At 48.3% G+C, this 22,156-nt stretch overlaps 1 protein-coding gene across 10 annotated transcripts in view; it reads left to right on the forward strand.

Moving 5' to 3' along the window:
- The window catches only part of TNXB (tenascin XB), a 123,639-nt gene extending 101,862 nt beyond the window's left edge, over positions 1-21,777 (forward strand). For 7 of the 10 annotated variants that reach the window (XM_035107281.2, XM_035107290.2, XM_060269919.1 and 4 more), the window contains 13 exons: positions 549-833; positions 4,335-4,646; positions 6,323-6,445; positions 7,736-7,879; positions 9,254-9,373; positions 9,890-10,033; positions 10,629-10,759; positions 11,683-11,815; positions 13,602-13,753; positions 14,102-14,198; positions 14,853-15,014; positions 16,181-16,344; positions 17,992-21,777. In XM_035107281.2, coding sequence (XP_034963172.2) covers positions 549-833; positions 4,335-4,646; positions 6,323-6,445; positions 7,736-7,879; positions 9,254-9,373; positions 9,890-10,033; positions 10,629-10,759; positions 11,683-11,815; positions 13,602-13,753; positions 14,102-14,198; positions 14,853-15,014; positions 16,181-16,344; positions 17,992-18,090 — 2,066 coding nt within the window. In that variant the 3' untranslated portion in view covers positions 18,091-21,777. The remainder of the gene's footprint in view (positions 1-548; positions 834-4,334; positions 4,647-6,322; positions 6,446-7,735; positions 7,880-9,253; positions 9,374-9,889; positions 10,034-10,628; positions 10,760-11,682; positions 11,816-13,601; positions 13,754-14,101; positions 14,199-14,852; positions 15,015-16,180; positions 16,345-17,991) is intronic. The other 3 variants (XM_035107294.2, XM_035107289.2, XM_035107292.2) reach the window with 1 other exon arrangement.
- The last annotated feature ends 379 nt before the right edge of the window (positions 21,778-22,156 follow it).

Raw genomic sequence — 22,156 nt, forward strand, 5'->3', positions numbered from 1 at the left:
TTAGGCATACCTATCCAGCATACGGAATGCTGGCATGTGTTTTAATCATTTTGCTTACTGTTTATTATAATTCACTTTTTAATGTTTTAAAATGCATTTTAAACAATCTTATATTGATAATCTTAATGCTTTAGTTTATTTACTTTTTGTAAACCGAATAGTGGTGGTTTTATTACAGTCGTACCTTGGAAGTCGAATGGAATCCGTTCCACAAGTCCATTCAACTTCCAAAACCTTCGGAAACCAAAGCACAGCTTCTGATTGGCTGCAGGAAGCTCCTGTAGCCAATTGGAAGCCACAGAAGCCCTGTTGGACGTCTGGGTTCCAAAGAAAGTTCGCAAAACGGAACACTCACTTCCGGGTTTGTGGCATTTGGGAGCCAAAACATCCAAGTACCAAGGTTTTTTGGGATCCAAGGTACGACTGTACAGTACAATCAAACATTGCATAAATGTTGTGAAATAAATAAATTGGGGGCTAGCATCCACATTACATAACATAAGAAGATGATTCACATTCATTTTTGCTGCTCTTCTTATTTGTTCTAGCTCCAATGGTGAAAACAGAGGTCCAGCCCACACTGGGCGATCTTTCCATTTCCGAGGTTACTCAGGACAGTGTCCGCCTTTCGTGGACCATCTCTGCTGGGAAATTTGACTCCTTCCTCATCCAGTACAAGGATGCTGAAGGAAAGCTCCAGGCAGTACCTGTTGATGCTGATTCCCGCACAGTCGTCATCAAGGACCTGACCACTTCCCACAGATACAAGTTCAACCTCTATGGCATCTCTGGCAGGAAGCGACATGGGCCCATCTCTATAGATGCTGTCACAGGTAACATGGTTGTTAGAAGTGAGCCATCAATAAACCACACAGGGAAAGTAAACTCTTTATTAAAAGAAACAGGTTCTGTTTAGGAGTGCCTAATGAGCACTCTTCAATTCTTCTTCAGTAGGTCTTGCCCCTGTGATGTACTTGCAGAGTCTGAAGGTCTCTGCCTTCCCACAGCTGCCTAAATCTTCTCCTTGCCCGGATCCTTCCCAAGCAATCTGAGACTCCACTGGTGTGTCTGTCTTTGCTCCTCCTGCTTCATGTCTCACCTGGTCCTGGGAGACCAGGGGAGAAGGGAGCTGGTCGCAGAAAGAGGGGAAGACCCCCTGGATTCTTCCCCAGCCTGACTCATCTCTGCCTCTTGACCTCCTTGCTCTCCTGCTTCTGGGTCTGATTCTGATTCTGGACTTCTCTCTGGCACAGACTCTCCCTGCTCACTGAGTCCTGTTGCCTCTTCAGCTTCTGACACCTCCTCCTCCCAGTCTGCTCCCTTTTCTCCCTCTGACCACTCGTTGGTCCCACCACCACTCTGAGCTGTCTTCTCTTGAGGGTTCCCCAGCTGGTTTCTCCCACTATTTCTTTGGGTCCAACCAGTCCATGACAATGGTCTGAATTGCTGCTCTGTCACTGCATCTTCCTTTCCAGAACCACCTACAGGTCTTTGTTCCTGTCACTCTCATATTTGTATCCTTTCCCTCTACTCCATAGCCTCTCTTCTTCTTTTGTCCTTCCCATTTCACCACTTCTTCTTAGAACAAAAGAAGTACTCTGTTGGATCAGACTAAAGTACCATCCTGTTTCCCACAGTGGCAAACCAGACGCCCCAGGGATGTCCACAAGCAGGGCATGAAGGCAATGTTGCTCTTTCTCCCCAGTGACTGATATTCAGAGGCATGGTGCCTCTGAACATGGAGGATCCATTAAGCTAGGGATAGCGAACTTGGGGCTTTCCAGATGTCATTGGACTCCAAGTCTCATCCCTCAGCCAAGCTTCTCCAGCCAAGCAGTGTGTTCAAAAATGCATATACTAGGGTGAAGTGTGCATAAAAACTGATATATTGGTGAAAATAGTGTGCAAAATGCATATATTGGTTAAAATAACATGCAAAAATGTGTTGTATTGGTGGAAATTGCTTTGTAAAAATGTGAATCTTGGGTGAAACTGCATGCAAAAATGTGCCTATAAGGATAAATTCACACTAAAATGCTCATGGATTATAATAGAGAATATTTTTTTTAAAAAAAAAAACTCAACCCAATATGGAATTGTGGAGAACTTTGGAAGAATGAGAAACTGAGTGAAACTGAAAACGACAGGTTCTCTTAGAGGGCCTCTCCTGAATGTAAAGGGGGCGAGGCAATTGTCCCCCAAATAATCACCTTCTACATGCAAGCATCTGCTCTACCACTGCCTTATGAGCCTTTCCCAAAAATTCTCCAAGGCTTTCCACATCCCAGAGAGGGAAGAGATTTTCCTGCTGGGTCCTCTTTCACTCTCTGCCCCTCTAGGGCAGCCAGCCTCACTGTAAGTCAGCTCAGTCAGCAGAGTGAGGAAATCCGAGTTTCGATCCAGCTCTGTTTCCTTGGCTTAAAAAAATACAAGAACTGGCTCGGAGCAACAGCCCGTGCTCGTCAAAGGAGCAGGACGCACGCAAAATGCAGAAATGTGTGGAGAGATTGATGGTACAAGTCAGGCCACTTACTAATGAGCTGACAGTGGCCTACACTTACGTTCAGTGTTTATGCAAAGGGGGGGGATGTGCTGGCGTGTGGAGCATGCGAGCATGTCTGAAAAATGAGGCAAGGGCCTTGTGGCGCTGACGTCTTTTTGTCAAGGCCGGTCCTGTTGCAGAGGAGAAGGATGGAGCCGGGCGTAAGAGGCACAGCTGGAGGATCAGCCACAGGCAGGGCCGAGGAACAACCTAGACATGTGGCACCAGCGGTTTGAACCCTGCCCTTATCACATCTAATTCAAAGTGTGTGTTCTGAATAGTACTTAAGAAGATAAGAATCCCCGCAGGATCAGGCCGATAGCCCACTTTAGTCCAGCATCCTGTTCTCACTGTGGCTACGACATGCCTGTAGGAAGCCCGCAAACAGGACTTGAGAACTCTCCCCTCCTGTGGCTTCCAGCAACTGGGATTCAGAAGCATTGCTGCCTCCAACTGCGGCAGCAGAACATAACCATCATGGCTACTAGCCATTGATTGTCATCTCCCCCATGAATTTGTCTAATGCTCCTTTAATGCCATCCATACCTTCCAACACCTGGTTAGAAAAATCCGGGATCAGCAGCGCCGGCACTAGAAGTCGCTTCCAGACATGCGCAGAAGCAACTTCCGGTGCCGGCGCTGCCCGATTTCTGGTGCCCAGACATAGGCAGAGCGGCACCAGAAGTCGCTTCTACGCATGTCCAGACATGCTCAGAAGCGACTTCCAGTGCCGCTCTGCCCGATTTTCGGTGCCCAGACATGGGCAGAAGGAGCCTCCCTGGCAGGTACTGAAATCCGGGGGATTTACGGGATTTTTTCCAATCTGGGCTGCCAGCGGGAAACGGTTTAAAACAGGAGACTTGGCAGCTATGATGCCATCCCAGTCGGTGGCCGTCACTGCCTCCTGGGGGAGCGAGTTCCGTGGTTTTACTATGCAGTGTGTGAAGAAGTGCTTTATTTCTTTTCTGTCCTTAATATTTCAACATTCACCTTCATTGGATGTTCGTGAGTTCCAGTTGGGGGCCGGATTAAGACCTTTAGAGGCCCTAAGCACTTAAAAGTTTTTGGTGGCCCCATATGGTATATCTAATTCAAAATACGAACAAGAGTAAACAAGTAAAATAATTTTTCCATCTTCGAAATAAAATGAAACCTACAGTAAGACAGGAAACGATGTTTATTTTCGAATACTTCCACTTTATATTTGAAAAAAGTTCTCCTACTTTTTCTCACTGCAGTCTTTGATCAGATCCTCAAAACTAGTCTTACGTAACACATCTGCTTCTGTACTTAGCAGAGATAAGACACCCAGCATGCCTTGTTGCATAGTTGTTCTGCCGGGATTTTTAATATATTTCAGCTGAGAAAAGGAACATTCAGATGAACAATTTGTGACCATTAATGTTAAAAATCCAGCAATGGGAAAATAACTATGGTGCCCCCCCTTCCCTTGATGCCCTAAGCATGTGCTTATTTTGCTTGTTAATCCAGCTCTGGTTATAGTCTTAAGGTCCACAGAGGGTGAGGGGTCTTCCGAGCCCTTCCTAACAAGCCCCAACATGGAATTCACCGTTTTCAGTCTTGCCACATCCTGAGATCATATAGTCATTCAGCTGCCCACTACAACCCCAAGATCTCTTTTCTGATTAGTCATCCCCAGTTCAATTCTGTGAAGTTAGGATGATGATGATGTTGATGATGATGATTTTGGGGTGTGATGTTCATCACTGTATACTTAATCTGAACTTCATTCTGTCATTTTGTTGCCTGTTCTCTATTCTTTACCCCATAGCTTTCCCAGAGGCCACCAAACGGGTGTTCCTTGAAAACTTGGTTGTCTCTGAGGTGACACCCACTACGCTGCAGCTCACGTGGGAAGCTCCCGAGGGAGAGTTTGATTTCTTTCTGGTCCAGCACAAGAACTCTGTTCCAGATAGTGAAATGAGTCCCACACCAACCAAGAAAATCAACGTGACCGGGGATGAACGCTCTGTCGTGTTTCGGGGCCTTTCACCCAACACCGAGTACAGCCTTACCGTCTATGGCATCCAGGACGGGTCAGAAGCAGCCAGCATCAACACAGTGGCAACGACAAGTGGGACAGGTAAGAAGGCCACACATGCCACCTCGCTACCCAAAAAAAGCAGGAGGAAGAAGTCAAGTCCATCAGCTGAATTACACTTGCATGCATGGGTAAATGCTGGACGAGGGAAATCTGAATCCACATTCCATGTTACAGGTAGGAACACTGGCTGCCATTTACTTGTGAGACTTGCCCCACAACTATTGGCCGAGATTCCATGATGTCATGGAATGTTTGTTGTAAGAAACTGTCTCTAGCTACTGAACAGATTTGCTGGTGCAGCTCATGTGAGAAAAGCAGAAGGCCAGCTAAGTGTGGGGGAGGGAGGGAAACCCACACCATGTCCTGTTGGACACACAATGAATAAATGGGGAAGACTGAGGAGGCAGAGAGCCTATGAGATTGGTTTTGCAGGAGAAGAAAGGATAACGGCTGAGAGCTTTTGGCATGAAGTTAGGAGAGGGAAAGAAGACACCCCCCCTCTTCTTTGCTGTCTTCACTGCTGCTGCCAGTTTCGCAAGCGAGACATGTTGGCACCGGTAAAAGTGGCAACGCAAACTGTTTCCAGCAGCCACCATTCACTGCCCCCCCCCAAATAATCTGTTAGCACCTCTACATGATGATGTAGCATTTGTCCTAAGGGGCTACAGGGGGTGGGGAGGGAGAGCATGGTGGCTACAAGGAAACATTTGCATCACCACTGCTAAACCCTCTTCCACCCCTCATTTTAACCCATTCTCTTGCAGTGCTGAAATGCCCTCATTCTTCTACCCCAGGAATCCCCAAACTTTGGCCCTCCAGATGCTTTGGACTACAATTCCCATCATCCCTGACCACTGGTCCTCTTAGCTAGGGATCATGGGAGTTGTAGGCCAAAACATCTGGAGGGCCGCAGTTTGGGGGTACCTGTTCTACCCACATACAAAGCAGCAAAAATGAGAGGGACTTTTTAGAAAACCAACTTGTCCCTCATTTGCTCTGCAAATGTAGAATTGTTTTTTTTAAAGTAAGGATTTCCATCACACACACACTTTCACAGCCAGCTGCAGCCACCAAACTGTACCAGTTAACCTAGGCTAAGAGGGCCATGGAGGGAGGGGGGAACGCAGAAACGGCTCAAAGGGTCCAAGCTGATCTTTTAGGAGGCAGCGAGAGAAGCAGCCCCAACAGCTGCAGCCCTGGCTTAGCTCCCCTGGCTTAGTTCACAGGGTTAGGCTGGCTTCCAGCTGTGGTTTCCTTTGTGAGACCCGAGGAATTAATCTTTGGCGTTTCTCTGTTTCCTTTGCGGTCAGCCAAACTGGCCACAGTTAATCCCAGGAGAAAGGGAGGGTGGTTTCAAGTGGGGAGGGGAGCGAGCAACAGAGAGGCAGGTGCCAAAGCGTGGGTATTGTTTTGGATGCCGAGGGCCAAACGATGCGTTATGTTGGAGTCATGCAACTGGAACCCCCTACGTAATTTCATTCTCCAAAAAAGCAGGCTATTGGGCTCAGGGCCACTCCATGCAGAGAGCAGGGGCTGCGGATCAAGCCCTGTGTCCCCTGTGGTGCTGCAGCAGCCCAAATCCAGATCCAGATCCTCTCTCCCACTCCAAACTTTTTTTAAAGGAAGGGCATGATATTAGGAGCTCCAACAATGCAGCTCTGAGCTCTCATTCATGGAACAAAACGATCTGTTCCCTTTTCTCTTTCTCCTTCCAGAGCTCGATAGCCCCCGGGACCTGCTCTTCAGTGACATCCGTGAGACCTCCGTGGTGGCGAACTGGGGGTCACCGTCATCTCGTGTTGATGGTTATAAAGTTTCCTTCCAGCCCTCAGATGGAGGTGAGGCCTTGTATCCTGTCTCCCGTGGGGTAGGCAGGGTGGCAAAAGGGACACAAGTGGCACTCTTGGGCTTGCCAATTGGAAGGTTGGTGGTCTGAATCCCAACGACGGAGTGAGCTCCTGTTGCTCTGCCCCAGCTCCTGCCAACCTAGCAGTTCAAAAGCATATCAGTGCAAGTAGAAAATTAAATAGGTACCGCTGTGGCGGGAAGGTAAATAGCATTTACATGTGCTCTGGTTTCTGTCACGGTGTCCCGTTGCACCAGAAGCGGTTCAGTTATGCTGGCCACATGAGCCGAAAAGCTGTCTGTGGACAAACACCAGCTCCCTTGGCCTGAAAGCAAGATAAGCGCTGCAACCCCATAGTCGCCTTTGACTGGACTTAACCATCCAGGGGTCCTTTACTTTTACCTTTACCTTTAGACAGGGTGGCATGATTAGCTTCCCAGATATCTTTGATATCCTCAAAAATGCATTACATTAGGGGGAATTGTGTTGCAATTCAGGGAACATTGTACACAAAATCATAGCTGCCAAGTCTCCCGTTTTCCCCGGGAAAACCCCTTTTTTACTTACCTTTTCCTGGTGGTCCCCCGTATCACTTCGTCTCCCGTTTTTCTCCGTTATTTTCTCCTGCCGGCGGCCATTTTTTTCTTTCCAATTTGCCCTTCTATGGGCACCAAAATGGCCGCCGCCAGCTTCAAAAGCCGCATGTACGCATGTCCAGAAGTGCATAGACGTCACTTCCGGTGTTGGCGGCGGCCATTTTGGTGCCCATGGATGGGCGGAGCGACACCGGAAGTTGCATCGGAGCACTTCCTGACATGCGCACAAGCGATTTTCAAAGCCGGCGGCGGCCATTTTGGGTGCCCATAGAAGGGCAAAGCGACACCGGAAGTTACATCGACGCAACTTCCGGTGTCAAATGGCTGCCGGTCCCGGATTCTGCAGTCCGGAACTTGGAAGGTAAGCAAAATGTGTATTTACTTTACTAAAATACCGATGGATTTTCATGGAGAGCTCAATAATAATAATCCGCAAACCTATGTTGACATGTGCAGACTAAACTATTAAGGTTTGGAAAAGTCAGAAACTGAGAGAAATGACCTGGCAGATCTGCCCATCCCTAGCAACAATCCTACTCTTGGAGTCCAGACAGCAGCCTAAGTCAGCCTGTGACACCGCAGTCCTGGCCAGTTGAAGAATAATGTGCTGCCTCCTAAGACAAGCCTTTGACATCCTGGTGTCCTGCAGTTCTGCAGAGATTTGAGACCTGCTAATTCTGTTGCAGGAGAGCCAAGGAGCATCTCTGTGGATGGATCCAAGCTCCGAACAACCATTGAGGGCCTGACCCCCGGGGCCAGCTATGAGGTCACTGTGATGTCTGTTCGTGGGTTCGAAGAAAGCGAGCCCTTGGTGGGTTATGTCACCACAGGTACGTCCGTGGAAAAAAGCTGCAACACTCCAGAATTTTATTCGTTTCCTTGTTTTACAGATTTATAAGCCACTTCACACCCAGAAACTGTCAAAGCAATGTACCAAGAAAAAGATAAAATGCAAGAGATGCAATCTCTAAAAACAACCTAAAAGCGATAAAACCATTTCCAAAGTTATACCATTGACAATATTCCATAAACAGACCTGGTTACATTTCTAGGAAAGCCTTCTTAAACAAAAACAAGTCACTTGAATGACAAGATGCTATGTGTCTGTCTAATTTCAGCTTTGTAACTGATTCCAGAATGCTGGAGTGAGCACACTAAAAGCCCAGTTCCCAGTACAAACTAAGTGCACTTCTGGGGCATGTGGAGCTCCTCCCAGCAGGGTCCATCACAGGCACACAGTTGCCAGACAGGGATATATGGGGCGAGGTGGTTCCAAGTCATTCAGGGCTTTAGGTGCTAAAAGCAAAACCTTGAACTGCACTCTGTAGCATATTGGCAGCCGGTGCTGCTCCCTCAGCAGAGGTGTTCTATGGTGTCAGCGGGATGTCCTAGTCAGCAGCCTTGCTGCTGCATTCTGCAACAGCCGCAGTTTCCAGGGGAAGCCTCACATTGAGCACATTGCAGTACAGTCATACCTTGGTTTCCGAACAGCTTAGTTCTCGAACATTTTGGCTCCCGAACGCCGCAAACCCGGAAGTGACTGTTTTGGTTTGTGAACTATTTTTGGACGTCAGACGGGGCTTCCGCGGCTTCCAATTGGCTGCTGGAGCTTCCTGCAGCCAATCGGAAGCCGCACTTTGGTTTCTGAACATTTTGGAAATTGAACGGACTTCCGGAATGAATTCTGTTTGACTTCCAAGGTACAACTGTACTCCAGAAAAGCCTAAGGGAAGCTTCACATACAGCACATTGCAGCAATTCCATTTTAAATTTGTATACCGCCTTTCCACATTGCTACGGTATACATAAGGCAGTTCACAAGCCATAGGAACGACAAAATATACAACAAAGATCACACATCCGACAACCAATCAGATCCAACACAAAGAAGTCATAGTGAAAAGCATGACTACAAAAATAAATAACTTAGTGATCCATTTGAAATATAATATTGCATGATAGAAACGACAACAACTCTCAACCACTTCCGGTCTCTTCCAAGACCAGGAATCCACTTTTAAGAAGCCACCTTGTACCAAGTTGGACCATTTGCACATCAAACCTGGGCACAGCAGTATGTCTGCAAGGTTTCAGGGTGGAGAGGGAGAAAGGGGTTCTCTCCCATACCTTCTTCCTAGGGTCCTTTCAACCGGTTCTGCTGGGGCTTTTACCTCCTTCAGCATCCTCCTCTCTCCTCCTCACAGTTCCGGATGGTCCTTCCAACTTGCGTGCCATCGACGTAACCGATTCGTCAGCTGTGCTTACATGGCAACCTGCTGTGGCTGAGATGAACAACTACATTGTCACCTATGGGCCTGCTGGTGGTGAGAGTTGGGGATTTGGGTAGGGGCGGGATGATTTGCAGGTGGTCAAGTCCCTTATTCCATTAGGGAGGCAGGGGGGAGACTGAGAGTGTAATTCATTGCATTATACGGTACTTGTTGCCACAAAAGGTAGACATGGCCACAAGACAAGAGGAAAAGGCGTGTAAGCCTTGGACTTCTGCGATCTGCGTTGTTGTTGTTAGTAGAACTTCAGAAGTCCCACAGCTGGAGTCAGACGCAAACTAGCGGCTCGGGGACAGTGGTGGAAAGTGGCCCAGAATTAAGGAGCAAAATTGCTTGCAGACGCGTGTAATTCACACTAAAATGCTGGTGAATTTCCATGAGCATGTTACCTTTTCAAAAAATAAAGATTGCAGGTGATGTGGCAGTATGGAGACCTGAACCTGTGAATGCAAAAAAGGTAAAACCAAAGAAACCCAAAGCTGACAGATCGACCCATCTCTGCTTACAGCAGGGCCCATTCTTTATAATACGTCTCTTCTCTTTCTCTCCCAGGTGCAAGGGCCTCCGAGTCAGTGCCAGGGAACCGGGCTGAATTACAGTTGTCAGGGCTGCACCTGGACACAGAATATCGGGCCAGCGTGTATGGGGAGAAAGGAGGGAACCGCAGTTCTCCCGCCAGCGCCACTTTCACCACCGGTATGCAGATGCGGCCTGGGAAGAGACTGAGACATTCCGAGACTCACAAAGGGCAGGAAAGCCAGCCAATGGAGACTGGAGGGCCTGAAATAGATTTGGGAGGGAACCATGTCCTAAGTCTGTTCTCCCTCCCCTGTCAGAGGCAGTATATGCCTCTGAATACCAGTTGCTGAGAATCACAAGTGAGGAAAGTCCTGCTTTCAGGCTTCCCATAAGCATCTGACTGGCAGCTGTGAGAACAGCTAGATGGACCTTTGGCCTGGATCTTGCAGGGCTCTCATTTTGTCCTCCTTAGTCAAGTTTACATAGAATCACAGAATCGCAGAGTTGGGTGGGACCTTGAGGGTCATCTAGTCCAACCCCATGCAATGCAGGAATCTTTCACCCAACATGGGGCTCAAACACGCGACCCTGAGATTAAGAGCCTCATGCTCTGCCAACTGAGCTATCCCTGCACTTCCTTCTTGGGTCCCTCTGCTTTACGCTGCTGAGAGGGGACATGTTGCATTGAGAGGGGCAGGAATCTTCCCTGTGCCAGGTAGATAACTTTACTGCTTTGGTTTTTCTTAAGCCTTCATTCCTCTCCATTTTCCAGGGGCAGATGGACCCCGGGATCTGCAGGCTAGTGAAATCTCATCCCGCAGTGCTCGTCTCACTTGGTTGCCACCCCGTGCCCCTCCTGGTGGATATCTGCTAACCTATGAAACCCCGTCTGGGCAATCAAAGGTACCCAACTGTCTAGCATTGTTCTTGTTATGCACTCCCCAGTTCCCTGAGAAGTGAAAATTTCTAGGGGTGGCACTACAGGGCATGGTTTGTTTTCAAGTCGAAACCTACAAAGCAGAGCCCGTTGGGATTAAACAGTCTAAACCACAGAGCCTAGGGCTTGCCAATCAGAAGGTCGGCAGTTCGAATCCCCGTGATAGGGTGAGCTCCCGTTGTTCAGTCCCAGCTCCTGCCCACCTAGCATTTTGAAAGCACGTCAAGTGCAAGTAGATAAATAGGTGCCGCTCCGGCGGGGAGGTAAACGGGAGCCAATGTAGTGTTAAGAGCAGTAGACTCGTAATCTGGGGAACCGGGTTCGCGTCTCCACTCCTCCACATGCAGCTGCTGGGTGACCTTGGGCTAGTCACACTTCTCTGAAGTCTCTCAGCCCCACTTACCTCACAGAGTGTTTGTTGTGGAGGAGGAGGGGAAAGGAGAATGTTAGCCGCTTTGAGACTCCTTAGGGTAGTGATAAAGCAGGATATCAAATCCAAACTCCTCCTCCTCCTCTTCTTCTTCTTCTTCCGTGTACTGCTCTGGTTCGCCAGAAGCGGCTTAGTCATGCTGGCCACATGACTTGGAAGCTGTACGCCGGCTCCCTCGGCCTATAGAGCGAGATGAGCGCCACAACCCCAGAGTCGTCCGCGACTGGACCTAACGGTCAGAGGTCCCTTTACCTTACCAATACGTAAAGCCAGTATGTAGGCCCTGAACAATCCTTCCATGAGAATATATGAAGTGTCAGACTCATTGGCTGACTCACCTTTCTGATATTAGGGCTGGGAGCACTCTATTATAAGGGAAGAGTTTTGGGGTTAACCATGTAAGCTTCACAGTATATTATTGGTTTGGCTTTTCACTGCCCCTCATTGTCTGCTCCACAGGAGATCACCGTGGATGCTTCTGTCACCTCGTATGAACTCCAAGACCTGATTCCTTCCAGTCGGTACCAGGTTCAAGTCCAGGCACTGAGAAGAGGCACTCCTACAGCCCCAACCGCCACGTCCTTCACCACCGGTAATTGCTCTGCCTGGGGCGTCCGAGGGTCAACACATTTGTGTTTAGGCACATGAGGCTTTGACAGCTTCGCAAACCCTGTACCAGAGAGAGAACGCCCGTTTGCATTTCGCATGCCTCTCCCACCCCGTTTTTCATTCTGCAGTGATGACATTCACATGTAAGAATGAGGCCCACAAGTCATTAACTCCAGACTCATCTCTGTTTGTGTGAACACGCTCCTCGAGGAGGAAGAGGGGAAACTGCTGCTGTTTTCTAGAACAGGAGGCTGCCCTCTTGCGATTCTGCATCTTGGGACCACACACCCAACCCCTTTATGCTATGAAACAGGAAGATTTAAATGCTAAGTGAAAATTGGGCCCAAAAGTCTCTGTACCATTTGTAGGCAGCAAAACTAGGGATGGGGAAATTTCCTGAATATTCCAGTGGCAGTGGTGTCCGACAGTTTTTCTCAGAACAATCCCTTCTGAGCAATGGTGACTTACAGCCATTAGGACTAAAATAAGAAAATTCCTTCAGTAGCACCTTAAAGACCAACTAAGTTTTTATTTTGGTATGAGCTTTCGTGTGCATGCACACTTCTTCAGATACAGTGAAATAGGAGTCCCCACTTCTGAGTGATCCCCCCTCCCCTCCCCATCCCCACCCCTTCTCTATATAAGTGCCTGGGGACTCCTATTTCACTGTATCTGAAGAAGTGTGCATGCACACAAAAGCTCATACCAAAATAAAAACTTAGTTGGTCTTTAAGGTGCTACTGAAGGAATTTTTTTATTTTACTTCGACCCAGACCAACACGGCTACCTACCTGTAGCCATTAGGACTGGCAGGGCAGAAGGCAGAGGAGGCCAACAGTAGGTGGAGTCAGAGAGCCAAGGACAGGGTGAGCCAGATCATTCCAGTTTTGTCCCCATCCTCCTCCCTGCTGAATTTTACAAGGGCACCATTGAGACAGTCAGTGCCTCCTTCTTCAATGATTATAAGTAAGAAGGACAGCAGGAGGGGGGGGGGGCTGGCTGAGGGCAGACAGAGGTTGGTGAGGCAGTGCCCCATTCTCCCCAATGGACCAGCCTCCACTGTTTCTTAGACAATTCAGCTCACTTAGTATTGAATTATGCCGTTCATCTGATCTACTTTTTTCCTCCCCCCACCCCTGCCGCTGCCCCAAACATTAGTCTGGTAGCAGGTGCCTTTGGGAAACTCATAAGCAGGGCACAATAATGGCAAGTCCCTCATATGCGCCCCCAGTAGCTGCTCCTGGGAACTGTGACAAAATGTTGCAGCGTGGAATATTCCTCTTTGGGATTTGAACCAGCTGGCCATGCTCTCTTCCAGGTACAGTGGTACCTCGGTTTACAAACACAATTGGTTCCAGAAGTCTGTACTTAACCTGAAGTGTACTTAACCCGAAGCGAACCTTCCCATTGAAAGTAATGGAAAGTGGATTAATCCGTTCCAGACAGGTCCACGGAGTACTTAAACTTAAAATACTCAAACCGAGGAGTACTTAAACCGAGGTATAACTGTACTCCATTCCAGAATGCCCCGCCCCAAGGTTTTCTGCTCACCCTGCTTTCAACAGTCAATCAGCATTCTGTCAATCTGTCTTCATTGGGATGGTTTGGAGCAGCTTATTTCCCCATGTTTTTGTTTTTGTTTTGTATCTTTGGGGTTCCCCTGAGCCTATCCATATGGATAGCTACATAAGGATCAGCAAACAGAGAACGAGCTTGCAATTAGTATATAGGATAGACATTGGCAGAGTCGTCTTTTCTTTCCTCGGCAGGACACCTGAGATACCCCTTCCCTCGGGATTGTGCAGAGGAGAGCCAGAATGGGCCGGGAACCTCCAGAGTGAGGACGATTTATCTTGGGGGCAACCAGGACCGCCCCTTGCAGGTGTACTGCGACATGGAGACTGACGGAGGAGGCTGGATAGTAAGTATTAAGGGGCGTAGCAGAGGAATGGAATTATGGGTAGAAACATTCAAAGGTGGTGTCCGTTCAAAACAGACTCCCCCATCCCTGTGGGGCTTCTTCATTTATGCAGTTGTGCTGTTCAGGAGCATGTTGAGGGGCATTCATTTGTATTATCCATAAATCCAGTTGTAGCTGGCACTGACATTGGGCCACCTTGATGCAAATTTTATCTGTTTACCCACTGCAGACATAAACATACCAGAAGTTCATTTGGACGTGCATGTGCAAAACTCTCTCTCTCTCTCTCTCTCACACACACACACACACACACACTATGCCATTTTTGCTCTTCTTCCTTCTCTTTAGGTCTTCCAACGTCGGATGAACGGCGAGACCAATTTCTGGCGCAACTGGCAGGAATACGCCACCGGCTTCGGCAACCTCACCCGGGAGTTCTGGCTAGGTGTGTACATCGCTTAGCTACCCTTTAATTCCTCCATCTGCACAAAAGGATGCTGTGGCTGGTTTGTTGCCACTGTCCTTTTACAAACTGGGAACAGAGGCAAAAAAAAGCACATGACACAAGAAAGGCTTTCCCCAGCCGAGCTGGGATTTAAAACCCGGCCTCTCAAAGGTAAGCCATATGTCAGGGACAGAGGTCAAAGGCGACCCTCTGGGCATCTTCAGCTGGCTTTTGGAATGCTCCCCAGGCTACACTCCTCACTGGCATTGCTCAACACTCTCCTTGGGTGTCTTTGCCTGGCTGGAATGTGTCCTTGCACTATAGTGATGCCTTTTGCTTGCCCATATGCAGGATAGAGAAGGGGTTGCGTCAATGTGTGTAGAGCAAGTAGCCTGACGTACAAAGGTAAACATGACATCTCTACTTCCTCCTGCTTTTGCTACTGACCCCTGGAAGTTTGCACAGGGAAAAAATGCAGCCCTCAGGCTAAAAAATCTGATCGCACTGGCTCTCTTTTTCTGCAAAGTCACCAGAATCCTCTTCTCCAAAGAAAACAAAACACACAGCCTAAAGTTACAGCCGTGTTGCAGGAGGATGGGAACCAGGGTGTGCGAGGGAAACGGGGCTCATCCTGCTCCCTGCCTTGCTCTCCAGGGAATGATGCTCTGCACCAGCTGACGACATCAGGGGACTATGAGCTGCGCGTGGATCTGCGGGCTGGGAACGATTCTGTCTATGCAACCTATCAGAATTTCCGCGTGGATCCCCCTGCTGATCATTACCGCCTGCACCTGGGCAGTTACAGCGGCACTGCTGGTGAGGGGGCCTGGGCCTGGGGCTTCTAGACCGTCGCCATTGTCAGGTGGGATCCAATCAGATAGCTCGCAAGAAGAGGATGCTGAAAGGCGATTTGGTTTCAGAGGGAGTGCTTAGGATGTCTGCAGGGCAACTTGACTCAGAGGAACAGTAAGAGCTGTCTGACAGTTCTCCCTTGGGAGGTTGTGGACTCTCCTTCACTGGAGGTTCTTAAGCAGAGGTTGGATGGCCATCTATCATGAATGCTTTAGCTGAGATTCCTGCATTGCAGGGGGTTGGACTAGATGACCAATGGGATCCCTTCCAACTCTATAATTCTATCATTTAGTGATTCTGTGAACATATTTATTTATTTATTTATTTATGCCCCGCCCATCTGGCTGGGTTTCCCCCGCCACTCTGAGAAACTGAGAAAGTTAAAGACAAAACAAAACAAAACAAAACAAAACAAAAGCTATTATTCAGAGGCATGCTGTCTCTGACAGTGGAAGCAGAACTTAACTGTGGTGGCTAATAGCCATCGATAGCCTTTCCTTCCATACATGTGTATAATCCTCTTTTTAAAGCCCATCCAGTTTGGTAGCCATCACTTCCTCATGTGGGAGTGAGTTCCATAGTTTAACTATGCACTGTATGGAAAGGGACTTTCTTTCGCCCGCCTTGAATCTTCCTGCATAGATAAAGGTGTTTGTTTGTTTTTACAAGCCTTCTCCCTCTCCTTAGATGTTGCAGCTGCTGCCCACAAATACATAGCAATACATACCCATATGCTCATATTATATTATTCTTTTGAGTGGGGGAACCTCAAGGCAGGGTTGAGCCGGGGGGGGGGGGAATCTAAGGCTTCAAGGCTGAGCACAGGCTCAAGGAGGGAGATTTGTGCTCTGTTTCAAACCCTCTCTCATCCTTTCCAGTATGGTGTAGTGGTTAAGAGCAGTGGACTCGTTATCTGATGAACTGGGTTCGCATCTCCGCTCCTCCACATGCAGCTGCTGAGTGACCTTGGGCTAGTCACACTTCTTTGAAGTCTCTCAGCCCCACTCACCTCACAGAGTGTTTGTTATGGGGGAGGAAGGAAAAGGAGAATGTTAGTCGCTTTGAGACTCCTTAGGATAGTGATAAAGCGGGATATCAAATCCAAACTCTTCTTCTTCCCACTTCTGCAGGCGATGCTTTCACCTACCACTCGGGCAGCGTCTTCTCCACCAAGGACCGCGACCCCAACCGAGTCATCATCCCCTGTGCTGTCTCTTACCGCGGTGCATGGTGGTACCGCAACTGCCACTACGCCAACCTCAACGGGCTCTACGCAAACAACCGAGACCACCAGGTAGCTGTCACCTTTCAAACACGAAGGGCTTGAAAATCATGAGTGACAGGCCAGTGTCCCTTTCCCATTGTCGTGATGAGGAGGGCATCACCTGCTCGCCTGTTCAGTTTCTACCTCCTGTGCAGATGTTCAAAGGTCCAGGACCTTTAAATATATATGATGAGAAAGTTAAAAGCACTTTGCTGGATGAGAACAATGGTCCATGTAGTCATATATCCTTGTTCTTATAGTAGCAAACAAGCCCTTCAGGACATCAACTGGGACTCTTCAGATGATGTTGGACTAAAACTCCCAAAACTGGTGGCCATTGGCCATCCTGGCTGGGGCTGATGGAAGTTGGAGTCCAACATCATCTGGGCATAGCTGCCAAGTCTCCCGCTTTTTACGGGAAACCCCCGTATTTAAACCCGTTTCCAACTGTTATCCCGAATAGAGAAAAATCCCGTAAATCCCCCAGATTTCCTACCTGCCAGGGAGGCTCCTTCTGCGCATGTCTGGACATGTGCAAAACCGATTTCGGGTTCCGCTCTGCCCATGTCTGGGCACCAGAAATAGGGCAGACCAGCACCGGAAGTCGCTTCTACGCATGTGCATAGAAGCGACTTCCAGTGCCGCTCGGCCCATGTCTGGGCACAGGAAATCGGGCAGCGCCGGCACCGGAAGTTGCTTCTACGCTTGTCCAGACATGCGTAGAAGCGATTTCCGGTGCCATGCCACTGCTGATCCCAGATTTTTCTTACCGAGAGTTGGAGGGTATGCATCTGGGGGTCACAAGCTCCCCATCCCTGTAATAATTAATTTCATCCACATAACAAGGATGAGGACCCTGTGCCCCCCCCCAGGCATCGCTGGACTCCAGCCTTCATTAGCCCTAACTAGCATGGCTAGGTCAGAGGGGATGGGAGTGAGAGTCTGGCAATCCCAGGAGAGCCACAAGTTCCTCACTTCTGGGTTAAGTTCCTTATCCTTCTTCTTTTCCACTCCATTTATTTATTTATTCCACCCCATTTATTTCACGGCAAAGGATGCTCAAAGCAATGAGGTGGGTGAGAAACGCACAATCAATTAGGTATCATTTGGAAAGCTACAATCACAGCGATTACCAATCGTGTATCAGCTGGTTTGATTTCCATTTTGGACACAAACAAACGTTGGCTGTTTCTGTTCCTCTTTTCTGTCTGAATTGTCCAACGTCCATGGAGATCCACTTCTCCAAGATAGCACTTTTTCACACCGCGCACAATTAAACTATGGAACTCGCTTCTCCAGGGGGCAAGGATGGCCGCCAACTTGGATGGCTTTAAAAGAGGATTAGGCAAATTAATGGAGGAGAGGGCTATCGATGGCAGCTGGACATGATGGCAATGCTGTACCTCTGCAGTTGGAAGCAGTCATGCACCTGAATACCAGTCACCGGAAACCACACGGGAGGAGAGGGCTCTTGTGTTCGAATCCTGCTTGCTGGTTTCCCACAAGCCTCTGGTTGGCCACTGTAAGAACAGGATGCTGGACTAGATGGGCCGCTGGCCTGATTCAGCAGGCTCTGCTGATGTCCTTGTCCCAAATCAGGGAACATACTGTTCCTAGATATGTATGCATCTCCTTACTTCTCACTTACCCTCTTTCTTTATTTCTGTCTCATCCAAGGGCATCAACTGGTTTAACTGGAAAGGATTCGAGTTTTCCATCCCTTTCACAGAGATGAAACTGCGACCCCGCGGCTTCCGGCCTCTGCGTCGGGTGTGAGCAAAGGGAAGGAGGCTGCAGAACTGACTAAGGGGGAGAACAAAAGGAGGAGGAAAGAGAAGCAGCAGCAACCATCCCTCTGCAATGGGATACCTCACACCCTGCCACAAATTCCCATGAGAAAAAGGAAGGAGCAAAACAAAGGAAACGGACAATTTTTTTCAAAAGCACCTTGTAGTATTCATTTCCTCCCCCATCTCCTGCTGACCAGCCACAAGATGAGAGGGATGCCACGCACATGATAGTGGAAGGGGCAGAGTTAAGGGGGTGGAATGGTTTAATTTGGAGCAGGTTGCAGGATAGCTGTTGCCTGGTCAGCAACTAGATTTTTCTTGGAGAGTCACTAATAACAAGGGAGCAAGGGGAGATGGGCCAGCGTCCCAATCCCCACCATGGACTGTTGCCACAGAAGCCATTTTCTCCTCTTAAGATGCTTCTAAGATAGCCAACTGGCTGGGTCAAGTTGCATCCCTGAAAGGGGTGGGTTTTGGCCCACGATCTTGTAGTTGCTGACCCCTCCCCCTAGCCCTAGCCCCCGTCTGGCTTCCTGCTCCCACAGATCTGTCTCCAGTCAAACTTCCCCTTCTTCAGCTTCCCTCCCAGTTCTCCTCCTCCCTCTCCCCCAAATCCTTTTCAGAAAGGAGGTAAACTCGTAAACACAGTCGCTGAAAGCAGGTTAACATTAAAAGCACTTTTTATTTTTGGCATTTCTTTTACCCCTCCTGGGAATCCTATAAACTGAAGCCAGCTGCCCCCCCCCATCCACGCAAAAGCTTTTGCCTCTCTCGTGTTCCCCCTCCCCAAACAACTCGCCATTGCAAAGAAGAGACAGAAAGAGAAGAACAGGTGAACTGGAATGAGCTGGCAGCTTAAAAGATCACAGAATGAAAAAAAGAGCTGAATGATGTACGCCCGAGGTGAAAACTGGGAAAGATGCAAATTGTTAACAGTAAGGTTGATTTAAGCTGGCAAGCAATGATGATTTTACTGTCTGTCTTTGTAAGGGAGGACTGGCCGACTTCCACCTGGGGTCAGGAATGTACCACTTCAGGCTGCAGGTGAGGGTGCAAATGGCTGAATTCTCCTAACTGTCTCAACCCTGCACGTAGAAAACTAGCATGTGAGAGAGAAGGCTCCTGCCATGTTAGTTTTCTACATGCAGGAAGAAATTTGAAACGGTCTGCCGTGTGAAGCCCTACCTGCTGTCTGAATTGGTACAGCCCAGAAACATGTTTGAAAGTTCAGTGAGAATGAGGCCAGTGTTGCAGTCATCTAGCAGAGTGCTTTACAAATAGTAAGTGTTGTTATCGCCATGGGCTTCACAGCTGTTGACTTAGCCTGACCTACCAAATTGTGTGAGAGAGAGAGACAAGAGAGCCAGAGCTGCAGCTGTGAAGTGAGAAATATCTCGGTGTCTTGCAACTTGAAGCTCTTTTGCCGTGCAAGTGAAATTGTGGCTGGAGTTTCCACCACACCTTGAGGAAAAATGTATTCAGGCCATTGGTGAGGAGTGGGAAATGTAATTGCTTTCAATCCAAGTTTAAAGCAATTACATTTCCCATCCTTTCCAATCCTGACAGTAAGAGCTGTTCGACAGTGGAATTTGCTGCCAAGAAGTGTGGTGGAGTCTCCTCCTTTGGAGGTCTTTAAGCAGAGGCTTGACAGCCATATGTCAAGAATGCTTTGATGGTGTTTCCTGCTTGGCAGGGGGTTGGACTGGATGGCCCTTGTGGTCTCTTCCAACTCTATGATTCTATGATTCTAAGTTGGCCATGTCTTCTCTAAAGGATGAGAAGTGTAAACTGCACAAAACAGAATAAAAGAAACAGCCTTAGCTGAAAGCAAACAGGCTACAGTTTTTTGGGTAGAGTGGGAGAGAGCTCTATATTTCTGCTTCCAGCCTCATCCTCTGTGCCTCTGAACGTTACCAGGCCTCATTCAAAAGTGGGGTATGTGTGTGCATTTCTTGAGCTTATTCCTCTGGATACGGGAGAAAAATGATTTTTTATAAAAAAAAATTGTAAACAGCAGTCAAGATGTGGAATGGCACCAGAAAAATGACCTGATAGGTACTTAAGGCTGCTGGAGAACCCTTGGCCCTTCAGATGTTGTAGGACTCCAACTCCCATGAGCCCCAGCCAGCATGATGGGAGTTGTAGTCCAACAAAACTTCTGGAGGGCCCTGGATGAAAGAATCTGTTGATGGGTGCTGATGGAAGTGACAGATGGAAAACAGTTCTCAAATTAATTTCATATTTTAAACAATGAATGTGTTGAAGCTGAGAAGAGCAAAACAGCAAATAGTGTTTGTTCAAAAAGTTAGATGCACAACAGTTCCAAGCAAACCAGAGCATCGCTTTGATTGCATAAGGAACCTTAGAGGGGAATTTGAAGTCTGCAAGCCGTGTTGCCTGATTTCACATGCAGGTGCACATATACACACATTTAGCCAAATTATGCCTCCCCTGTAGCATTCTAAAAATGGTAGGTGAGTTCTTCACAAAAGGCTCCTGCCATTTGAACACTGGCCTCAGATCACAACTCAGCCTCTCCTGCTCCAGAAGACAGAAGCTAGAGAGCCCATCTTAGTTATAAGGAACCTAGGCAGCTGCTTTATATGGAACCAGAACATTGGTCCATCGAGCTCTGCATCTACTGGCAGGATCTCACCCAACCCATCCTGGAGATGCCACTGAAGGAGGCTCGGACCTTTTGCACGCCAGGCACTGGGCCAAGATGGGAACTCAAGTCTTATCCAAAGCCTGGGAAAAATGAAATGTGAGTGAGGAGAGAGAGAGAGGACTAGGGTGGCGTGGCAAGAAACAAGGTGTTTCCAATCTCCCTGGCAGGATCCTGATTTCTTACTGTCATTTCTTCACAAGTGTCAGAAGCCCGGCACGTACCTTCCGGCTGCCGTCCTGGGTGGCTCCAGCGAGAGCCCTGAATAAAAGATGGTGCAAACAGAATCCGCACATGCAGTTGGCGCTTCTCTCAAGGCCCCTGGATCACAGCACATGTCCTCAGCACTTTAGGGGAAACAGGGTTTGCTTTTCTCCCTTGTGAGGGCAGCGCAAGCGCATAGTTCATGGGCAGAAGCTGTCGCTGACCTGAGACGGGGAAGGATCTTTGCACGGGGTGGGGGGGACAGGAGTACAGTGGTACTTTTGGGGGGTGCATCAGGGTAAAGTTTCTCTATACGAAGCGCTTGGTGGGGGAATGTTATTTTTTAGATCTTTGTGAGAAAAACGTTTAAAATAAAAAATAATTTTTTTGAAAAAAGGATAGAGAAGGAATCATGTCTTTCTTTTGCTGGTGGTTTATTCGCAAAAGGGGTGTTTGGCTCAGTGAATGCTTGTGAATACAAACTGCAAGGAATCGCAAGTGGGGAGAGAGTAGAGCTGTTCTTAATTTCTGCTTGGGGCATTTTCCCTTACTCATCTGGTTGATCACTGGGTTGATGGGTGTTGTAAACAAAATCTGCCCTTATTCCCATATGGGGTATACAAGAGCCCTTAAAGAGTCCTTTGTAGGTTCTCCATTGGTAGGAGAAAATAACAGAGGCCATCCAGAGAATATTGAGAAGCAAAGCAGCTAGTAAGCCTGATCTTTATTGAACTGTTGCAACAGGGTGCTCCCCTCTCATGCAGGAGAAAAGAGGAGGACCCAGAACAAAGGTGTGCCCTTCCTTATACGGTATAGACATTTTGAATGCTCAAGACCACCCCTCCATACATCATACATAAGACGGTGTCTTATTTTCGGAGAAACAGGGTATGTGTTTGCTTGGTACATTTATGAACATTATATATGACCTTTTTTTTAACATGGGCAAGATAGGCATTGGCCTGATCCTGCAGGGCTGTTCTTGCTTCAGTTTATATCTGACTGCATTTTGAGAACTGATTACGGGTCTCTTGAATCTTAGGGAGTGGAGGATGGGGCAGAGCCAAGCAGCATCTGATAGAGGGCAAACCATCATCACAGCCTATTTGCGTTCCTCTATGGGCCAGAGGTGGCTCTATGGGCACGGGTGGTGTTGTGGGGTATGCGGGTGGCGCTGTGGGTT

This window comes from Zootoca vivipara, chromosome 2, assembly GCF_963506605.1.
Source record: "Zootoca vivipara chromosome 2, rZooViv1.1, whole genome shotgun sequence".
NCBI lineage: Eukaryota > Metazoa > Chordata > Lepidosauria > Squamata > Lacertidae > Zootoca > Zootoca vivipara.